Raw genomic sequence first — 21,343 nt, 5'->3', positions numbered from 1 at the left:
TATGTCTCCTCTTCGATTTGGTTGTGAACTACTATGTCTCCTCTTCGATTTGGTTGTGAACTACTATGTGTCGTGAACTACTATGTCTCCTCCTCGATTTGGTTGTAAGAACTACTATGTGCGGTGAACTACTATGTCTCCTCCTCGATTTGGTTGTAAGAACTACTATGTGTCGTGAAGTACTATGTGTTATGAACTACTATGTGTTATGAACTACTATGTGTCGTGAAGTACTTCGTGCATATGTTCTTTTCACAGTTGTTTGCTTGCTACGTATCAATCCTACTTCACATCTGGGCGCTGCAATCTACAGTTGTTACTTACTATGTTTGCATATGCTAAAAAATTCACCAAGTCCAAGTGCAACGCCTAGCATCTGGGCGCTGCAATATACCGTGTGGCGCCTAGCTGCTGTGGCTCTCTGGATAGCTAAAAAATTCACTAAGTCCAAGTCAAGTGCCTCAAACTGGAGGCCTACCTTCTGTGGCTCTCTGGATAGCTACAGACATGTGCAGCGCCTAGCCTGGAGGCGCCACACTCTACAGTGCAGTGCCTGGCCGCTAGGCGTTGCACGGTATAGTGTAGCGCCTCCGGGCTAGGCGCTGCACAAACACTTAGCGAATTTTTTGCCTCAAACTGGAGGCATGAGTGTGGCGCCTCCAGGCTAGGCGCTGCACAGGTCTGTAGCTATCCAGACAACAACAGAAGGTATGGCAAGTTATAGACCCGTGCAGCGCCTAGCCTGGAGGCGCCACACTCTACTGTGCAGCGCCTGGCAGCTAGGCGTTGCACAGTAGAGTGTGGCGCCTCCAGGCTAGGCGCTGCACAGGTCTGTACCTATGCAGACAGCAACAGAAGGTATGGCAAGTTACAGACCTGTGCAGTGCCTAGCCCGGAGGCGCCACACTCAATAGTGCAGCGCCTGGCCCCTAGGCGTTGCGCAGTATAGTGTGGGGCCCCCGAGCTAGGCGCTGCACAAACACTTTGCGAATTTTTTGCCTCAAACTGGAGGCCTACCTACTGTGGCTGTCTGGATAGCTACATACCTGTGCAGCGCCTAGCCTGGAGGCGCCACACTCTACAGTGCAGCGCCTGCCTGCTAGGCGTTGCACAGTAGAGTGTGGCGCCTCCAGGCTAGGCGCTGCACAGGTCTGTAGCTATCCAGACAGCAACAGAAGGTGTGGCAAGTTACAGACCTGTGCAGCGCCTAGCCTGGAGGCGCCACACTCTACAGTGCAGCGCCTGCCTGCTAGGCGTTGCACAGTAGAGTGTGGCGCCTCCAGGCTAGGCGCTGCACAGGTCTATAGCTATCCAGACAGCAACAGAAGATGTAGCAAGTTACAGACCTGTGCAGCGCCTAGCCTGGAGGCGCCACACTCTACTGTGCAGCGCCTGGCGGCTAGGCGTTGCACAGTACAGTGTGGCGCCCCCTAGCTAGGCGCTGCACAAACACTTAGCAAATTTTTTGCCTCAAACTGGAGGCCTGCCTTCTGTGCCTCCTCCCCCCCCCCTCTACTGGGTCATTTTCAGCCACAGTTCAACAATTCGTATAATAAACATTAAGGTTCAAAAAGGGTTCACCACAGACATCATTTCTTACAAAGGACCATCACAATAAGTTCAAGTTTAACATAGAGCTACCACCACTCCAAGTTCAACGACATAACAAATTCCACATTACTAAAAGGTACGACCACTCCAAGTTCAACGACATAACAAATTCCACTCTAAGTTCAACATTATAAAAAAATGACGATGACTAGTGCTTTCCACGCTCGCTGGCTCCACCCCCCTCTTGACGCTTATCTTCTTCACCTTCCTAGGAAGAGGAACCCGCTCCGGCTCCGGTTCGTCCACGTCATCCAAATAGTCATCCAAAGCCGCCATCCGCGAGGTGCCGACCGTCCTTTTGCCTCTTTGGCCTCTTTGGGTGAAGTCTTCAGGTGTGTACTTGTTGATTCCCGTCCTAGGCTTCAACTCGTATGCAGACCGAGCCTGGTACCTCCCCACGGTCATATCATCAGCAACCTATGCATCAACAGAAGATATGGAAAGACCGTGTGTGAGGATATAATTAGTAATGCATCAACAAATGGATATATATCGTCGTGACATACCTCTTGGGTGACCACACCCACGTCCTCATCCTCGAAAGGTTCACCATGGCCCTGCCCCGAAGCGGGATCTGATGGTGTCGCTGACCTAGACCGTTCTGGTGATACATACTCAGGGTCACGACAACCGAAAAGGTTTGATAGCCGCCTTAACTTTTGGCCCTGGCGCTGCAACATGTACAATTGAATGAGACATGGAAGGTAGCAACAAATGTTAAGTGCTAGTTTGAAGGAGATGTGAACCTTAATGAATGCTCGAAGTGCACCTTCCCCATCGCTTTTGCCAGCCGGGGTTGTTTCCAGAATAGTCTCGGTCTCATCAGCTGCTTTCTTGATCTGGGCATGCTATGAACAGAAACGGTATCAAAGTGTTAGGCAAGCGAAGATGTGAATAGTGCGAATGGAAAAGCAAAAAGGGCTAACCACAAAGTTCATCATTGGAGCTGAAGGGATCACTGAGTTGCCTTTCCTGACTAATGCGTTGTACTGGTGCTGGGCTACCTCATCAAAAACGGTGGGTTCTTCCAGAATCTCCTCAGCATACGCCGGTTGGCATACCTCCACGTGGGTACTTGCAGGAAACCATGTGAGATAGTTGTTGAACGCGATCAGGCAGTGCTCACGAAGCTGGGCTCGTTTTCCAGCCCTTGCTTGCTCCACACTAAGAGCGAACTGCACGACATACTTGATGTGATGCTTGGCCCAATCCTTGATCTTCCGCTGCTTTTTCCTATCCAACCTGCAAGTTAGAAACAGAATATTAGCATCATCGAAACCGTCGAGAAGCTGCTAAGTGCTCAAGGTTAATTATATCTTATGCGTGTAGCAACTTGTCCGTGTCCTCCCACTCCGGCGGGTGTGGCTGGAACAAACCAAACTGACGAAACACCCGATGTGGCAGGTGAAGCTCAACCGCCCAGTTGCATATCAGTGGGCACCGCATATGCCAGAGATCCCTATCCCTAGTGCACATCGGATTCAGCCTGAACTCCATAGGGTTACCAAAACTCTCTCCTTTTCCATACGGCTCCCATTCCACCTGCAAAATGGGATTGAATGCAAAATTGATATCGAGTTACGATACAAGCATGATAATCACTTATGCAATGTCGGTTCACCTGCTCAGGCGTGATCGCGTCCAGCTCGCTCTTGTACAACTTCTACATTACCGAGGGATCATCCGTCGTCTCATTTAACACATCCCACTTGTAAGCCCAAGTGGGGAGCCGTAGTGGGTCGTCTTTATCGTCCCAATCCTCGTACTTCACGGTCTTCGGTCGTCCAACCGGCAAACGCTCCCAGCTCCATATGGAAAGTGCGAGCAGACAACCACCAATACCTCCAGTGTGCCTACAACAGGCTTCGTCCAACTGCACATAAAAGAGAACATGGTCAAATTTGCCGCAAGAGCGCATTGATAATGTATCAATGAAGTGAAAAGGAAACAACTTCATACCTGTCGATACAAGTAAGCCAGTGTCGCCGAACCCCAACTCCATTTGCTATCGAAGACGGTCAACGCCTTCAGCCACATCCATGGAGCATTCTTGCCTGTGCCATCAGCAAACATTGTCCTGGATATCACGTACCACATGTAGACACGAGCATATGTCTTCACCATGTCTTTATTAGCATCCTCAGGGCAATGACTGAAGTTCGATGATATCCACGTGAAAGTAGCGCCCGCTGCGACTCTTTCCTTCTTATTTTCTGCTTCTGGTTCCCGAGGCTCCGAAGGAACCATACCGATATGGGCATGCATCTGCGCGCGCCACCCATCAAAATCGGTGTTCATACATAAAGGATTGCCATTAATAGAAAGATCGGTAATCATAGCAATATCCTGCAGCGTCACGGTCATCTCCCTGGTCCGAAGATGGAAAGTGTGTGTCTTCGGCCTCCAATGATCAATAAGCGCGGTGAGTGCTGCAGCATTGTTGAGTGGCATCGACCGGCGGACCAACTGAATGAAAGGGAGAAGTCCTGCCTCCCTTACATACGGTGTGTACCGCTCATCATAGCGCATCCATCCAAGGCTGATCTCGTGAGACCGAAGCTTCAGAGGTGCAAGCTCCTACAAACAAACAAATCATAACATTACATATGGGGCATTTGTGTTTGAAAAAAAATACGAATTTCATAACACCGGCCACTTTCAGTATTACCAGCTGCTCCACCGACATAGCGTACGACCGGTGTTGTTTGTCCCAATAATCATCGAGAAGCCAAACCATCCTAACAATTTCAACAAAGCATTCTTGTCAACACGATTATCTTTTCAATTCAAAAAAACTGAAGTAGGCCTACTACATGCAAGATTCAAAGCATATGTATCCAAAGCATTTTTCTCAATACGAGTATAATTCAAAGCATATGTATCCAAAACTAAACTAGGCCTACTTCATACAAATAACTTTTCCATAGAAATAACATGTCAATCTATATATCCAACCATATTTTTTCAATAAAATAAAATACACTAGGGTTCCACAAATCAAACAAACAAGGGTTGTAATACATGCAAATTTCTAATACATGCAAGATTCATATCTAATCAAATCAAACAAGGATTCCCCAAATCTTTGAAATACCATATTTTGTAGGGATAGAAAGAAGGGGATCGGAGGAGAGTACCTTCTAGGATGGATTGGTGAAGAAATGCACGAACCAAATCGTCAGATCTGAAGGATTTGGGAGAGGGGATTGAGAGGGGGAGAGGAGGAAGCCGCCGGCGCTGTTCTGTAACTCCTGGAACGAATGGGTGGGGTGGGGGGGGGGGGGGGAGCGGGTGGCTGGCATCTAAGTCACAGTGCAACGCCTAAGGGCTAGGCGCTGCACATTACATGTGTGGCGCCTACCTCGTAGGCGCTGCACTGCTGGGTCCGGGGCCCAGGGCTGCCACGGTGGACTGGAGTACAACGCCCCAGAGCTAGGCGCTGCACCGTTGGGTGTGGCGCCGGCCTGGCGGGCGCTGCACAAAAAGGTCTTCAGTTAAGGACTGAGTTCGATTCATTTCTGCGTCCAACAGGGTCATCGCTTTTGTCTAGCAACTTTTGAATATGTTCCATAGCAGTTTGTTGTTCAGTTGCAATTTTAGCAAGTGTTTTGTAGCTAGGTTTAGATTCACATTCAAAGTCATCTTCACTGGATGTTTGAAAGTAAGCATCGCGTGAGTTTACGTTGGCACCACGTGCCATGAAGCAGTAGGTCAGAGCAGAGTCATCCTCATCATCAGCATCAGCGTCGGCGACGAGGCCATTGTCTTCGGTGTTGAAGATGGACTTGGCGACGTAAGCTGAAGCTAGAGCCAGGCTTGCCACACCTGAATCGGACTCCTCCTCAGACTCCACCTCCGCCTCCTAAGAAGCAGACTCCTCCTCTGAATCCATCTCCTTGCCAACAAACGCACGAGCCTTGCTGGACGAGCTCTTCTTGTGAGATGAAGACTTTGATGATGACTTTGAAGAAGACTTTGAGGATTTCTTCTTCTTGTCGTCAGAATCATATTCCTTGCTCTTCTTCTTCTTGTTAGATTCCTTGTCCCACTGAGGACACTCAGAGATGTCGTGAACAGGCTTCTCGTGTTTGTGGCATGTTCTCTTCTTGTGGTCACGAGTGGAAGCTTCATCATTTCTTGAGCTGGACACTCGGAGATGTAGTGACCGTACTGTTCTTTGGTCAGATGACCACAGATGATGTTCTTGGCAGTCGAATCCAGTTGAATGAACCTCTTCACATCAGCAGCGGTGACACCTTCACTGACCTTGGGAACGCCATTCTTGACGACATACCAGAGGTCGACATCAATGGCTTCAAGATGCATGCGCATCTTATTCTTCCAGTAGGGGTAATCAGTGCCATTGAAAACTAGGCACGCAGCGGAGACCTTGATTATCCCTGCAGTCGACATAGCTAAAACTCCAGGTGGTTAAACCGAATCACACAGAACAAGGGAGCACCTTGCTCTAATACCAATTGAAAGTGCTAGTTATCGACTAGAGGGGGGTGAATAGGCGATTTTTATGGAAGTCTTCAAAACACGAGGTCTTTGAAGACAAACAGTAGAAATGAACCTATTGATATGCAGCGGAAGATAGACTACACTAGACAAGCCATAGTCAAGTAAGCAATGTGTGAAAGTACGAAGACTATCAACAGCTAGGTAGTATGGATCAGGATGGAAGACAGTATGAAGCCAAATAGTAAATAGTCTACACACAGTGAAGTCAATCAGACCAGACAAGCTAGCAATGACTTCATGAAGACAAACTGAAATGTAAAGGGAAGTGGGAGATAGAACCAGTTGCTTTCTATAGGTGCACGTGGATTACCCGTGACGGCAATAGTTCAATACACATTTGACAAGATGAATGCGTACTTTGTAAAGTACTCGATGGAAACCGATGCACAGATAGCGGGTGAGAACCCACGGAAGTACAAGTACAAGTTCCCACCCAAAATTTATGAATGGTTGGTATTTCAATCACGTAAGGCGGACTCAGAAGAAGCTATATTATATGACAACGAAGAGTGGAAGTACGAAGTGAAAGAGCCAGGAGGAACCACAAACGATGGCCGGCAACATGGAGGTCGGGCTTTCAAGGTGTCGTTAACACAATGTGATTGCACTTGCAGGAGGCCATTGTTGCTTCATCTCCCATGCTCACACTTGTATACCGCCGGTCGCGTTAGGAATGTGGACATCAATCACCCACGCACCGTGAGGGAGTCGGAGTTCTTAATCATGACGGTCAAGAAAACATGGGCTCCCCGCTTTCACCCATACCTTGACCAATCACAATGGCCGGAGTATCATGGAGTTCAACTATGGCCGGATCCGGAGTTGAAGGTTGTTAAACGGGGTAGACGTAAGACAAAGCATCTTAGAGGCGACATGGACGGATGGGGCCATGGTGGGCGCCACGAAGCGGGCAACGACCAATTCCAAGAGCCTCGTGAGAGCTCCCGTTGTGGGGAGTGCAAAGGTCATGGCCACAACAAAATAAAATGTACGAAACCAAGGAAAAGGTCCAAGAAAAATGATGCAAGCACAAGCCAACAAGGAGCTACACAAGGGAGCCAACCAAGTGGTAGCCAACCTAGTGGTAGCCAACAAGTGCCAAGCCAACCAAGTGGTAGCCAACCTAGTGGTAGCCAACAAGTGCCAAGGCAACCAAGTGGTAGCCAACAAGTGCCTAGCCAACCAAGTGTTAGCCAAAGAGGATCTAGGCAACAAAGAGGTCGGCAACTTGGACTTACAAGAGGCCGTGGTGGTGGTAGAGGTGGTGGTGGTGGTCTAGGCCGTGGTGGTGGTAGAGCTCGACGTGGTGGTAATGGTCGTGGTGATTGTCTCGGCCTTGGTGATGGTCTTGGCCTTGGTGGTGCACTTGGTCGTGGTGATGGACAAGGGCAAGTTCGTTATAGAGGAATGTTTGGATACCTAGATGGACCGTTTCCGTATGTTCCTCACTAACTATAATGTATCATATGTTCTTGTTTTTTCATATGTTCTTCTTTTTCATATGTGCTTCCATTTGTTCTTATTGTCCTTACTAACCATTATGTTTCACTCATTGTAGGTATGGCGGCTTCCCAACCCAACAAACCAACGATGAAGGAGGATGGCGAAGATGAGATGGCGGGATGGTGGGAGAAGGCTGCGAAGAAGCTTAGAGAGGAGGATGCAGCCAAGCTAAAGAAGAAGAAGGAAGAGGAGCTTGAGAAGGAGAGGAAGCGAAAACAGACTGCAGCAAATGCGATGCGCGCTAGGGAGCAAGCGTTGATGAGGAAAGTTGAGGAGGCACAGAAGAAGCGTCAACAGGATTTTGAAGAAAGAACCATGAAGCTTTGGGCAATTGCAGCTGAAAAAGAAGAGAGGGACAATCAGATATTCATGGAGAGGGTGGTTAAGGAGGCTCACCTCATAAGAAAAAGGGAGGAGGAAGAGGAAGAAGAGAGGAAGAAGAAGGGAAAGGGGCCTTGCTCTACGCAATAGAGCTATGTCATCCTCTTCGATTTGGTTGTGAACTACTATGTCTCCTCTTCGATTTGGTTGTGAACTACTATGTCTCCTCTTCGATTTGGTTGTGAACTACTATGTGTCGTGAACTACTATGTCTCCTCCTCGATTTGGTTGTAAGAACTACTATGTGCGGTGAACTACTATGTCTCCTCCTCGATTTGGTTGTAAGAACTACTATGTGTCGTGAAGTACTATGTGTTATGAACTACTATGTGTTATGAACTACTATGTGTCGTGAAGTACTTCGTGCATATGTTCTTTTCACAGTTGTTTGCTTGCTACGTATCAATCCTACTTCACATCTGGGCGCTGCAATCTACAGTTGTTACTTACTATGTTTGCATATGCTAAAAAATTCACCAAGTCCAAGTGCAACGCCTAGCATCTGGGCGCTGCAATATACCGTGTGGCGCCTAGCTGCTGTGGCTCTCTGGATAGCTAAAAAATTCACTAAGTCCAAGTCAAGTGCCTCAAACTGGAGGCCTACCTTCTGTGGCTCTCTGGATAGCTACAGACATGTGCAGCGCCTAGCCTGGAGGCGCCACACTCTACAGTGCAGCGCCTGGCCGCTAGGCGTTGCACGGTATAGTGTAGCGCCTCCGGGCTAGGCGCTGCACAAACACTTAGCGAATTTTTTGCCTCAAACTGGAGGCATGAGTGTGGCGCCTCCAGGCTAGGCGCTGCACAGGTCTGTAGCTATCCAGACAACAACAGAAGGTATGGCAAGTTATAGACCCGTGCAGCGCCTAGCCTGGAGGCGCCACACTCTACTGTGCAGCGCCTGGCAGCTTGGCGTTGCACAGTAGAGTGTGGCGCCTCCAGGCTAGGCGCTGCACAGGTCTGTACCTATGCAGACAGCAACAGAAGGTATGGCAAGTTACAGACCTGTGCAGTGCCTAGCCCGGAGGCGCCACACTCAATAGTGCAGCGCCTGGCCCCTAGGCGTTGCGCAGTATAGTGTGGGGCCCCCGAGCTAGGCGCTGCACAAACACTTAGCGAATTTTTTGCCTCAAACTGGAGGCCTACCTACTGTGGCTGTCTGGATAGCTACAAACCTGTGCAGCGCCTAGCCTGGAGGCGCCACACTCTACAGTGCAGCGCCTGCCTGCTAGGCGTTGCACAGTAGAGTGTGGCGCCTCCAGGCTAGGCGCTGCACAGGTCTGTAGCTATCAAGACAGCAACAGAAGGTGTGGCAAGTTACAGACCTGTGCAGCGCCTAGCCTGGAGGCGCCACACTCTACAGTGCAGCGCCTGCCTGCTAGGCGTTGCACAGTAGAGTGTGGCGCCTCCAGGCTAGGCGCTGCACAGGTCTATAGCTATCCAGACAGCAACAGAAGATGTAGCAAGTTACAGACCTGTGCAGCGCCTAGCCTGGAGGCGCCACACTCTACTGTGCAGCGCCTGGCGGCTAGGCGTTGCACAGTACAGTGTGGCGCCCCCTAGCTAGGCGCTGCACAAACACTTAGCAAATTTTTTGCCTCAAACTGGAGGCCTGCCTTCTGTGCCTCCTCCCCCCCCGCCCCTCTACTGGGTCATTTTCAGCCACAGTTCAACAATTCGTATAATAAACATTAAGGTTCAAAAAGGGTTCACCACAGACATCATTTCTTACAAAGGACCATCACAATAAGTTCAAGTTTAACATAGAGCTACCACCACTCCAAGTTCAACGACATAACAAATTCCACATTACTAAAAGGTACGACCACTCCAAGTTCAACGACATAACAAATTCCACTCTAAGTTCAACATTATAAAAAAAATGACGATGACTAGTGCTTTCCACGCTCGCTGGCTCCTCCCCCCTCTTGACGCTTATCTTCTTCACCTTCCTAGGAAGAGGAACCCGCTCCGGCTCCGGTTCGTCCACGTCATCCAAATAGTCATCCAAAGCCGCCATCCGCGAGGTGCCGACCGTCCTTTTGCCTCTTTGGCCTCTTTGGGTGAAGTCTTCAGGTGTGTACTTGTTGATTCCCGTCCTAGGCTTCAACTCGTATGCAGACCGAGCCTGGTACCTCCCCACGGTCATATCATCAGCAACCTATGCATCAACAGAAGATATGGAAAGACCGTGTGTGAGGATATAATTAGTAATGCATCAACAAATGGATATATATCGTCGTGACATACCTCTTGGGTGACCACACCCACGTCCTCATCCTCGAAAGGTTCACCATGGCCCTGCCCCGAAGCGGGATCTGATGGTGTCGCTGACCTAGACCGTTCTGGTGATACATACTCAGGGTCACGACAACCGAAAAGGTTTGATAGCCGCCTTAACTTTTGGCCCTGGCGCTGCAACATGTACAATTGAATGAGACATGGAAGGTAGCAACAAATGTTAAGTGCTAGTTTGAAGGAGATGTGAACCTTAATGAATGCTCGAAGTGCACCTTCCCCATCGCTTTTGCCAGCCGGGGTTGTTTCCAGAATAGTCTCGGTCTCATCAGCTGCTTTCTTGATCTGGGCATGCTATGAACAGAAACGGTATCAAAGTGTTAGGCAAGCAAAGATGTGAATAGTGCGAATGGAAAAGCAAAAAGGGCTAACCACAAAGTTCATCATTGGAGCTGAAGGGATCACTGAGTTGCCTTTCCTGACTAATGCGTTGTACTGGTGCTGGGCTACCTCATCAAAAACGGTGGGTTCTTCCAGAATCTCCTCAGCATACGCCGGTTGGCATACCTCCACGTGGGTACTTGCAGGAAACCATGTGAGATAGTTGTTGAACGCGATCAGGCAGTGCTCACGAAGCTGGGCTCGTTTTCCAGCCCTTGCTTGCTCCACACTAAGAGCGAACTGCACGACATACTTGATGTGATGCTTGGCCCAATCCTTGATCTTCCGCTGCTTTTTCCTATCCAACCTGCAAGTTAGAAACAGAATATTAGCATCATCAAAACCGTCGAGAAGCTGCTAAGTGCTCAAGGTTAATTATATCTTACGCGTGTAGCAACTTGTCCGTGTCCTCCCACTCCGGCGGGTGTGGCTGGAACAAACCAAACTGACGAAACACCCGATGTGGCAGGTGAAGCTCAACCGCCCAGTTGCATATCAGTGGGCACCGCATATGCCAGAGATCCCTATCCCTAGTGCACATCGGATTCAGCCTGAACTCCATAGGGTTACCAAAACTCTCTCCTTTTCCATACGGCTCCCATTCCACCTGCAAAATGGGATTGAATGCAAAATTGATATCGAGTTACGATACAAGCATGATAATCACTTATGCAATGTCGGTTCACCTGCTCAGGCGTGATCGCGTCCAGCTCGCTCTTGTACAACTTGTACATTACCGAGGGATCATCCGTCGTCTCATTTAACACATCCCACTTGTAAGCCCAAGTGGGGAGCCGTAGTGGGTCGTCTTTATCGTCCCAATCCTCGTACTTCACGGTCTTCGGTCGTCCAACCGGCAAACGCTCCCAGCTCCATATGGAAAGTGCGAGCAGACAACCACCAATACCTCCAGTGTGCCTACAACAGGCTTCGTCCAACTGCACATAAAAGAGAACATGGTCAAATTTGCCGCAAGAGCGCATTGATAATGTATCAATGAAGTGAAAAGGAAACAACTTCATACCTGTCGATACAAGTAAGCCAGTGTCGCCGAACCCCAACTCCATTTGCTATCGAAGACGGTCAACGCCTTCAGCCACATCCATGGAGCATTCTTGCCTGTGCCATCAGCAAACATTGTCCTGGATATCACGTACCACATGTAGACACGAGCATATGTCTTCACCATGTCTTCATTAGCATCCTCAGGGCAATGACTGAAGTTCGATGATATCCACGTGAAAGTAGCGCCCGCTGCGACTCTTTCCTTCTTATCTTCTGCTTCTGGTTCCCGAGGCTCCGAAGGAACCATACCGATATGGGCATGCATCTGCGCGCGCCACCCATCAGAATCGGTGTTCATACATAAAGGATTGCCATTAATAGAAGACCGGTGATCATAGCAATATCCTGCAGCGTCACGGTCATCTCCCTGGTCCGAAGATGGAAAGTGTGTGTCTTCGGCCTCCAATGATCAATAAGCGCGGTGAGTGCTGCAGCATTGTTGGGTGGCATCGACCGGCGGACCAACTGAATGAAAGGGAGAAGTCCTGCCTCCCTTACATACGGTGTGTACCGCTCATCATAGTGCATCCATCCAAGGCTGATCTCGTGAGACCGAAGCTTCAGAGGTGCAAGCTCCTACAAACAAACAAATCATAACATTACATATGGGGCATTTGTGTTTGAAAAAAAATACGAATTTCATAACACCGGCCACTTTCAGTATTACCAGCTGCTCCACCGACATAGCGTACGACCGGTGTTGTTTGTCCCAATAATCATCGAGAAGCCAAACCATCCTAACAATTTCAACAAAGCATTCTTGTCAACACGATTATCTTTTCAATTCAAAAAAACTAAAGTAGGCCTACTACATGCAAGATTCAAAGCATATGTATCCAAAGCATTTTTCTCAATACGAGTATAATTCAAAGCATATGTATCCAAAACTAAACTAGGCCTACTTCATACAAATAACTTTTCCATAGAAATAACATGTCAATCTATATATCCAACCATATCTTTTCAATAAAATAAAATACACTAGGGTTCCACAAATCAAACAAACAAGGGTTGTAATACATGCAAATTTCTAATACATGCAAGATTCATATCTAATCAAATCAAACAAGGATTCCCCAAATCTTTGAAATACCATATTTTGTATGGATAGAAAGAAGGGGATCGGAGGAGAGTACCTTCTAGGATGGATTGGTGAAGAAATGCACGAACCAAATCGTCGGATCTGAAGGATTTGGGAGAGGGGATTGAGAGGGGGAGAGGAGGAAGCCGCCGGCGCTGTTCTGTAACTCCTGGAACGAATGGGTGGGGTGGGGGAGGGGAGGGAGCGGGTGGCTGGCATCTAAGTCACAGTGCAACGCCTAAGGGCTAGGCGCTGCACATTACATGTGTGGCGCCTACCTCGTAGGCGCTGCACTGCTGGGTCCGGGGCCCAGGGCTGCCACGGTGGACTGGAGTACAACGCCCCAGAGCTAGGCGCTGCACCGTTGGGTGTGGCGCCGGCCTGGCGGGCGCTGCACAAAAAGGTCAGGGGAATGAAATAGTTTCACGGGCAGTTCATTCTGTGAATTGATTTTGTTCCGAGGTCAAAATTGTCAAATTTGCCTGCCTTGCAATGGCACCAATGCTTGCTGCTTTGCAGGGATGAAGCCTCTGACGCGGAAGGAGTGGACGGCCATCGGCGGCTACAACGCGTTCCTGGCGACCAAGCTGCCGCCGGAGCACCGCATCTACGACCCGGACAAGGAGACGGTCGACTCCGGCATGTCGACGTTCCTCACGGCGTTCCCCAGGGGCTTCGCCATCGAGGTGCTCGACGTGTACAGCGGCCCGCCAAGGGTCACCTTCAAGTTCCGGCACTGGGGTTACATGGAGGGGCCGTTCAAGGGGCACCCCCCACACGGCCAGCGCATCGAGTTCTTTGGCGTCTGCATTTTCCACGTAAGTTTGGCAGCTTGATAGTGCAGTCAACTTTTGTTCAGAGTTGGGACTTCACAGAATCACAGTAACAGTCTAACAGAGTAGACACTGACATGGGTCGCTGCAACAATGTGATGATAGGTTGACGAGGAGATGAAGGTGGAGAAGGCGGAGTACTTCTACGAGCGCGGCAACTTCCTCGCAAGCTTCCTGAGCGCGCCTGCTGCTGCATCGGCTTCGGGTTGCCCTGTGATGAGAGGAAACTGAAGCACAAAAGAAACATGTCGCTCATATCATCAATGCCTTGGATGACCAGCTTCAGATTTCAAATTGGCTTTTGACTTCATGTAGTGGCATTACAATGTTTAAATAAAGTACAGTAGCTTATTTGTTTGGTACAAACACCACTTCGGGTGTGTAGGTGTAAGAAGCCCAACTTGATTTGGACATCACTATCCAAAGTGCTAAATGAAATGACTCGATCATCACCACGAATCCGATAAAAAAAGAGCCTACTTATTTTCGAGCTAGACAGCATCTTCCTTCATTGTTCGGAGGTGCATTCAGACTGTCACCAGAGGCTCTATTTGAGCACTGTAGGGAAGGCACGTTGCCCACGCTGTTATTCATAGTACAAATGTAAACCTTGTATTATAGGATCCTAACAAGTCCCTTGTCCTATTCACTCCTGTGTCGAAAATGGCATATAATGCTTAGATGAGAAAACATGAGCTTCAGAAGAATTACAAACCAGCTAAGCTCATACTCCCTCCGTTCCTAAATATTTGTCTTTCTAGAGATTTCAACAAGTGACTACATACGAAGCAAAATGAGTGAATCTACACTCTAAAATAAGTCTATATACATCCGTCTATGGTAGTCCATTTGAAATATCTAAAAGGACAAATATTTAGGAACGGAGGGAGTAGAAAGGGAAATTATCTTACTTGTAGACTTGTAGTACCTTCATAACTTCGATTTTGCGGACAATCTTGTCCTCAACTCCTCAGCAACCGCATCAATGAACTCCATGGTGTTCAGATACTTATCACGGCTAACACTGTAGGACGTCAAGAGAAGCAATTAAATAAAAATAATACAAAATAACCAATTAAAACTAAGTAATCCCTTTGTACTGTAGCTACAGAATGGAAAGAAATGCCAGAATTACGTTGGTCCGTGTATGAGAAGAGCCAGATCCTTTGTCATCTTTCCAGATTCCACTGTTCCCACACAAGCAGCTTCAAGTTTTTGTGTGAAATCCAACAGTCTTTTGTTGTCATCGAGCTTTGCCCTGTATTAAGTATTCAATATTAAGACGTAATGCTTCAGGTACAAATACATCAAATAAAGTTACTGCAGCATACTTAATATTTACAAAATTAGCAAGAAAAAAAAAGCTAGAATAACCTTCCTAAAGTGGAAACTCCCACCAAAGTTTAGAAGACAATTTTCTCAACTCCACATATTAAGAAAACTAAAGATTGTGTATGGCAATTGAATAGGGTTATTAAGATAAATTGTGTATAAAAACTTAGGTTCAACTGGTCTAAGAAAATAAATTTAGGTTCAACATAATGAGTGAAAACATTGTCATCTAAGTTCTATGGTTTAATTCACCCTTGGTACCTATGTGCTAATCCAGTAGACCACGCAAAGATTGACGCAATGCTGTTTGTGCTAGTTTCGCCTCCCTTTTGGTGGACTCTGTAATGTCGTGTGACTGTACCGTGTGCAGCTTCAGCTTCAACTGTTCTACCGTCAGGGCACACCTAAAGTAACACGAACTATACTTGTTAAGCTGAGCAGAGAGAAGCAAATACTGGGTGCCAGTTATTCCAGCAGTAGAGCACAATGTAGGTGCATTTCCAATAGTAAAACACTAAAACATTATCCTAACAAATGGTTATGAGACACGAATTGAACTTTGAAATACACAGAGTAGCATGAAATATCCGTCCGGGCACGTACCAGAACCGATGTCATGAGACCTAACGATCCAAAACCTGAAACAGGAGTAGAACATTCCAGCTCTTAACAAATGAACTGCCATCCTTCTCAAGATAAAAGGTCGCAGCAGACAACATCCATATGTAGAGCACATACCTTGAGCAACTAGATCGCTCTGCACATCTCCATCATAATTCTTGCAAGCCCAAACATAGCCACCTTCACTCTTTAGGGCATAGGCCACCATATCATCGATCAGTCTATGTTCATACCTGCCACAGCAACAATTAGTCTGGAAGAGAAGGAAGAAACATTTAATACTTATCTGCACAAGACAGAGCAAATAGACTACCATATTCCTGCATCCTCAAACCTGCCTCTCCAATTTGTTTCATAATTTTCTTGGAATATGTCTTTAAACCTGATATACAAGACAACCAGGCAAGTAAGGAATGTTATATTTCAATGAAATGCATACATGGATGCAAGCCTGTCTCCAAAGTAAGTAGATAGCTTATGATAATTGCATATTGACCTTCCGTCATATTTTTTCAGGATTGTGTTCTTGGTACTAAGATAAAGTGGCCATCTTTTCTGGTAAGCCACATTCATCGAAGCTTCAGCAAATGCCCGAATTGACTGTTTGGAATGCAATAAGATAAATCATGTCATGATTAAAAAAAACATTTGAACACACACAGCATCAAAGCTAGCATGACACAGGGAACAAACCTCATCAGTGTTATACATAGACAATGCTACTCCACCAGCACCACTAAAGTTGAACACATCCAACTCTATTTGTTCCTCTATGCCATCTGTGGTAGTTTTAAAAAGATAAGAGAGTAAACATGACACTGACACAATGGATAACTTATATTTAGTCACTGGGAAAATATGATTAGTACTTTACTATATTAGTAAGGTACATTCACATATATGCAGTTGTTTTACTCGGAGAAACCGGTTATATTCATTGTACACATGTACTCCCTCCGTCCCAAAATAAGTGTTGCTGGTTTAGTACAAAGTTGTACTAAATCAGCGACACTTATTTTGGGACGGAGGGAGTATAAGCCAATTCATATGTCCCGAAGTAGTACCCCTTATTATATAAACCATTTAATAGGTCCTGAAGTAGTACCCCAGATTATAGTGATAGCCAAGCTTAATGTGCCAATATGGTGACACATCATGTCTATTCCAACAACAATCATGTCTCTATTTTGAGAACCAACAACATTTTCAATCGCAAAGATGTCCGTAAAAAACAGGAAATAGAGTTATTATCAGTAGAACAAACACAATAGTGAGACCAAGCCGCAAACTATCCGGTCCTAACTTCTACAAATTCTGACTTTGTAAGACCTATCAGAACATTAGCTGGATAACTAGCTTTGTAGGGCTACATACCAAATATCAACTTGAGCTTCCCTGGCCCTCTAATGATTGTATCTGTTGCTCGATATTGATCACCAAAAGCATGTCTGCCAATGCATATGGGTTTTGTCCATCCTGTCAGAATAAGATATGTAGCATAAACATCAACAAGCTCCAAGTATTGGTGTGTGCAGCACTGCAGTACAGCCACCATACCAGGCACAAGCCGAGGAACATTCTTGCAGATGATTGGTTCTCGGAAAACAGTTCCTGTGGAAAAAAAAAATAGTTCCACCAATGTAAGTAATAAAGAACCACAAAAGGTGCATTGATGGAAGTTCAGAGTAGAACGAACATAAGATTCAAGAATCTCAATGCACATATGTAGAGTAAATGAATCACGAATGAGTGGTTTACCATTTAAGATGTTCCTTATTGTCCCATTTGGACTCCTCCACATAGCTTTTAAATTAAACTCTTTTACGCGTCCTTCATCTGTAAGGTCACAAGTAGTGTGGCGCCAAATCAAAATTAACATGGGCATCCAATGTTGCTATAGAGCATTAAGGCTCATAAGTAATGAGCCCAAATTCTGCCGAACATCACCTGGGGTGACAGTTGCGCATTTGATGGCCACGTTATACCTGAAAAAAAATAGAATCACTGAACCACTATAATGTAAAAGGCTACAAATATAGGAACCACAAATAATAATATCAGCATATGTTATATATCAGCATAAATGGAAGCACCAACAGTCCAGCACACATGCAAATTCCTTCATTCAATCAATAATTGCTAAGCGATACTAGGACGAAGAGGTTCAGAAGCACTGATAATATCGATTTGCAGTAGACAATATCAGAACCATTAAGGAAAGGAACAACTAAATAGTGAAAAAAACAAGAAAACAGAGTGGGCCCAGAATCAGGAACCTGAAAAACTGAGGCTTACTTTAGGGTAGCTTCTGCACTTTCTATCGTTACTTTATCCCCAGTAGCATCACGGTTAGGTAGACCTAAGTCAAAGTATTTTATATCCAAGTCCAGGAAAGGAAATATAAGCTGCATGATCAACAAACATATTTGAAAATGTCTCTTAATGAAGATGGGGGCAATAAGCAACACGAAAATCACAAAAAGTATTAAAATGGAGTAAAGACGTAAGAGATGCTGAGCACAATGCTTAGGTAAGTATTCCATCGATATCAAGAGCAAACAGAAATGACAAGAACTAACCTTATCTTTGATCCATTCCCATATAATTCGTGTCATCTCATCACCTACGCAAAATGAACATATAGTTTATGAGTTATTCCAGTCAGCAAAAGCATCGTCTCCCAACGATAAAAAAAAGGGTGACACTTATAGGCTAAAAAAAATTTCCTGGTAAATGCTACACAAAAGGATAATCAGTCTATTCATGGCACTTTTTCAGCCACTACTAACTTCCGAGTGAGGAACATATTGGGCTGACATCTGGTATACAACAAGGCGCAATCAAACAATCATGTACTAGATAATTTTTGCAGATAAGTTCTGAACTTGGTATCTGGAAATAGTGCATACTGAGTGCACTGGAAGACGATTTGGAACGTTTTTCATCTTCCATCAGTGTATCCTCCACGTGGTTAATCATACTACTTTCATGTCACCCAATAGAGAAGTCCTGCTAAGGTCAGTGCATTTTCTAATCAGAGAACTTCTTCAATACACCTTAGATTCAAAAAAATTAAGACCAGACGGTGTAAACACAGTGAAGCACCTAGTACACTAGTAAGTAATTAGACGAACATTAATCGCCAGACCATCATGGAACGATATCTACATTCCACCACCGAACAACTTCACCAAAATAATCACATTTTCCTGCGCAAGTGAAGTAGGCCAAGGCTGTCTAGAAGAGTAGAACATCAAAGTATAAGGCAGAAATTTGATCGCGTAATACTGTAGCACATCGACTACGTTCCAGTTCGACTACACATGATCCAAATCCAAGTAAAGCAGACTAATTCACCCATCACCATGGTACAACCAAACAATTCCCACGCAAAACTCAGCCACACAACCGGCCAAACACACGCGGTACCTAATCGAAACATGCTATCTTGGTTGCAGCAAAGCACGAGACAAATCAAGCAGGGTTCCGATAGGAGTAGTGGGGGATCGGGGTTCTCACCATCCATCTCGACGATGGGGTTGGCGACCTGGATCTTGTCGAACGCCATGGGCGCCGCGCTCGGATCGCCGGGCAGCTAGCCTTCTCCGGGACGAGGCGAGGGGAGGCGGGAGGGAATTCGAGCTCTCCCAGCCTGTGCGGCGTGGACTGGGGAGACCGGAGCGCGGAGAGAACGAGGCAGTTTGCAGTGGTATGACGAACTAAGCGACACGGCGGAGTTCGGCCGCAGGCCGTGGACTTGGTCCAGTGTGCGGTGACTGTGACAGGGCATGTCGCCCTCTGGGGCCACATCACGTTTGAGTGATCTGCAGTGTCTAAGGGCAATGTACAATGATTGATAAGATAGTCTTATCTTAAGTCTTACATTTAATTTAGAGATGACAAAAAAATTCTATAATGGATCATTTCTTAGTTTTATTTTCAATAACTAGTCATTCCTAAAAACGTGATGAGACATATTATGCTAAGAAATCATCTCTTGTCTTTTCTCTTATGAGTTCTCTCTCCTCCACCTCATCGTTTATCCTACGTGGCACTCCTAAAATAGCACCATTGTACATGCCCTAATCTAACGATCGGAGAATTGTCACACCTCATGCAGAGATCGAGACCGATTTAGGGTTGGGAGCACAAGAGTATACCCAAAGGGAATATGCTTGTATTAGCTGTAAGTGTTGATCAAGGATTTTCTCAGAAAAATTGGCATATGGTTACAGACGGAGAGGATGGCTTAAGTAGCTCAGCTGCAAAGGAAGAAGGTAAATGGTAAAATCAGTGAAACGCTACAGTTCGGTAAATGATGAGCTCCACGAGTCATTGGATCTTCTCCTGATCTTCCATCATGGCCGTTCACTAACTGAAGATGTCGACGCCCTTAACTAATGAGTTGTGCCTGACGAGAATCAAGGCCGTCCGTTCGTTTTTGTCATGCAACCTCCTTCAAGTCTCGCTCTTGCGATTGCCTCTGCTGCTGATTATCTATTGCTATTGTGCTCCGCCGCTCCAGGTTGTTCGTCTCCTCTGCTCGATCGACTCATCGAGTCAGCCAACATGGTCGAAGGTGTCAGTACAGGGAATACTTATGACAAGAGCGAAATGAGATCGTTGGGTTGCAAGAGAGAATGCAATGGGATTTCACGCTCCAAGAACTTCAGTGGCTGAGTATCCAACTCTTTGCTTAGCATTGGCTGCTGGCTAGTGGGGAGGCAGACCACTCGGATAAATCCTTTTAGGGGTAAAGGGTGAAGCTTTTGAAGTCAGTAGTATGGATAGTAGGAGTTCTTTTCAGCACGGAACTCCTGTAGAGAAACATCCAACTTCAAATGGGAGGTTATCGTAGTCTAAGCCCCCCCTCACAATAGACCAGGGGCCTTTTTGGCCGTTTTGTCTACTGAGGTGGAGCATGCAACTCTGCTGGTTGCTGTAGGGGGGTGACTTCAACCTAATCACAACGGCCTCAAACAAAAAAATAATTGGATCAATGTACCTTCAATAAATTGGTTTAACGGATGTATCGCGGAGATGGGCCTACACAAACTTGAGTGTGTCAGGCCCCGCTTTACCTGAACTAACAAGCAGGCAAACGCGATATTTGTGTGTTGTTATCACGCTTTAGACTCCACCAGTTAGGAGGCGAGATTCCCTTGGCATCCATCCAGGTTGTTATGAGGGTTGGCTCGAACCACGTTCCTCTCTTGCTATCCTCAAGAGAGCACGAGGTGAGACCTCTAACCAGATTCCATTTTGAGACATATTGGTTCAACCGAGGTTGTCAAGGAAAAATGGAAGGCAACCCTTACTTCCCCGCACCGCACGATGTCGATCCTAGACACTTGGCATCACTACACCAATCTAGACAATTCATGCAAGAATGGGGGGGCTAATCTTGGTCGTGATCTTTGGGAACACAAGGCCTAGATTTTGCGCGCCATTCAAGCCTTTGATGCTCGCGCTGCTTGCGTGGGACTAGATCCCGAGGAATGGATGGATCGTCATGGGCTGGAGGACAGCCTACTAGAGTTCTTTTTGAATGAAGAGATCTACTAGCGTCAAAGGGGTAGTTGAGACTGGCTACTTAGAGGGGACTTTAATACATTGTATTTTCATGCCATAGAAAATGGCCATGGTAGACGGTCTTCTATCCCGCTATTATGGTATGGATCTAGGCTCCTTTAACAGAAGGAGAATATTAGATCCC

At 46.5% G+C, this 21,343-nt stretch overlaps 4 protein-coding genes across 6 annotated transcripts; 1 reads left to right on the top strand and 3 right to left on the bottom strand.

Annotated features, from left to right (window-relative positions):
* Positions 1-1,576: 1,576 nt before the first annotated feature.
* LOC123074408 (uncharacterized) lies at positions 1,577-2,847 on the bottom strand. Its single transcript, XM_044497268.1, has 3 exons — positions 2,538-2,847; positions 2,118-2,459; positions 1,577-2,028 (listed from the first exon to the last, which is right to left on the bottom strand). The coding sequence occupies exons 1-3, from the start codon at positions 2,550-2,552 to the stop codon at positions 1,705-1,707; spliced, it is 681 nt and encodes a 226-aa protein (XP_044353203.1). The 5' UTR covers positions 2,553-2,847; the 3' UTR covers positions 1,577-1,704.
* A 6,877-nt stretch (positions 2,848-9,724) lies between these two features.
* Positions 9,725-10,996, bottom strand: LOC123078015 (uncharacterized). The gene is made up of 3 exons (XM_044500397.1): positions 10,687-10,996; positions 10,267-10,608; positions 9,725-10,177 (listed from the first exon to the last, which is right to left on the bottom strand). Exons 1-3 carry the CDS (start codon positions 10,699-10,701, stop codon positions 9,803-9,805), a joined length of 732 nt encoding a protein of 243 aa, XP_044356332.1. The 5' UTR covers positions 10,702-10,996; the 3' UTR covers positions 9,725-9,802.
* A 2,358-nt stretch (positions 10,997-13,354) lies between these two features.
* On the bottom strand, positions 13,355-19,396 carry LOC123078014 (isocitrate dehydrogenase [NADP]). Of its 3 annotated transcripts, none has more exons than XM_044500395.1 (16): positions 19,147-19,396; positions 18,207-18,250; positions 17,923-18,032; positions 17,575-17,612; positions 17,386-17,463; positions 17,185-17,238; positions 17,002-17,103; positions 16,321-16,406; positions 16,124-16,227; positions 15,941-16,009; positions 15,745-15,860; positions 15,610-15,644; positions 15,268-15,410; positions 14,810-14,932; positions 14,586-14,698; positions 13,355-13,901 (listed from the first exon to the last, which is right to left on the bottom strand). In XM_044500395.1, the coding sequence occupies exons 1-15, from the start codon at positions 19,193-19,195 to the stop codon at positions 14,605-14,607; spliced, it is 1,245 nt and encodes a 414-aa protein (XP_044356330.1). In that variant the 5' UTR covers positions 19,196-19,396; the 3' UTR covers positions 13,355-13,901; positions 14,586-14,604. The 3 variants fall into 3 exon arrangements, with proteins under 3 accessions (XP_044356330.1, XP_044356328.1, XP_044356329.1); XM_044500393.1 differs by lacking the exon at positions 13,355-13,901 and adding an exon at positions 13,960-14,326; XM_044500394.1 differs by lacking the exon at positions 13,355-13,901 and adding an exon at positions 13,960-14,326 and having other exon boundaries at positions 14,603-14,698.
* On the top strand, positions 13,363-13,905 carry LOC123076221 (pathogen-related protein-like). The gene is made up of 2 exons (XM_044498590.1): positions 13,363-13,659; positions 13,780-13,905. The coding sequence occupies exons 1-2, from the start codon at positions 13,363-13,365 to the stop codon at positions 13,903-13,905; spliced, it is 423 nt and encodes a 140-aa protein (XP_044354525.1).
* Positions 19,397-21,343: the final 1,947 nt, after the last annotated feature.

The sequence above is a fragment of the Triticum aestivum genome, chromosome 3D, assembly GCF_018294505.1.
Source record: "Triticum aestivum cultivar Chinese Spring chromosome 3D, IWGSC CS RefSeq v2.1, whole genome shotgun sequence".
Taxonomy (NCBI): domain Eukaryota; kingdom Viridiplantae; phylum Streptophyta; class Magnoliopsida; order Poales; family Poaceae; genus Triticum; species Triticum aestivum.
This window is presented reverse-complemented; position numbering and strand designations above follow the sequence as displayed.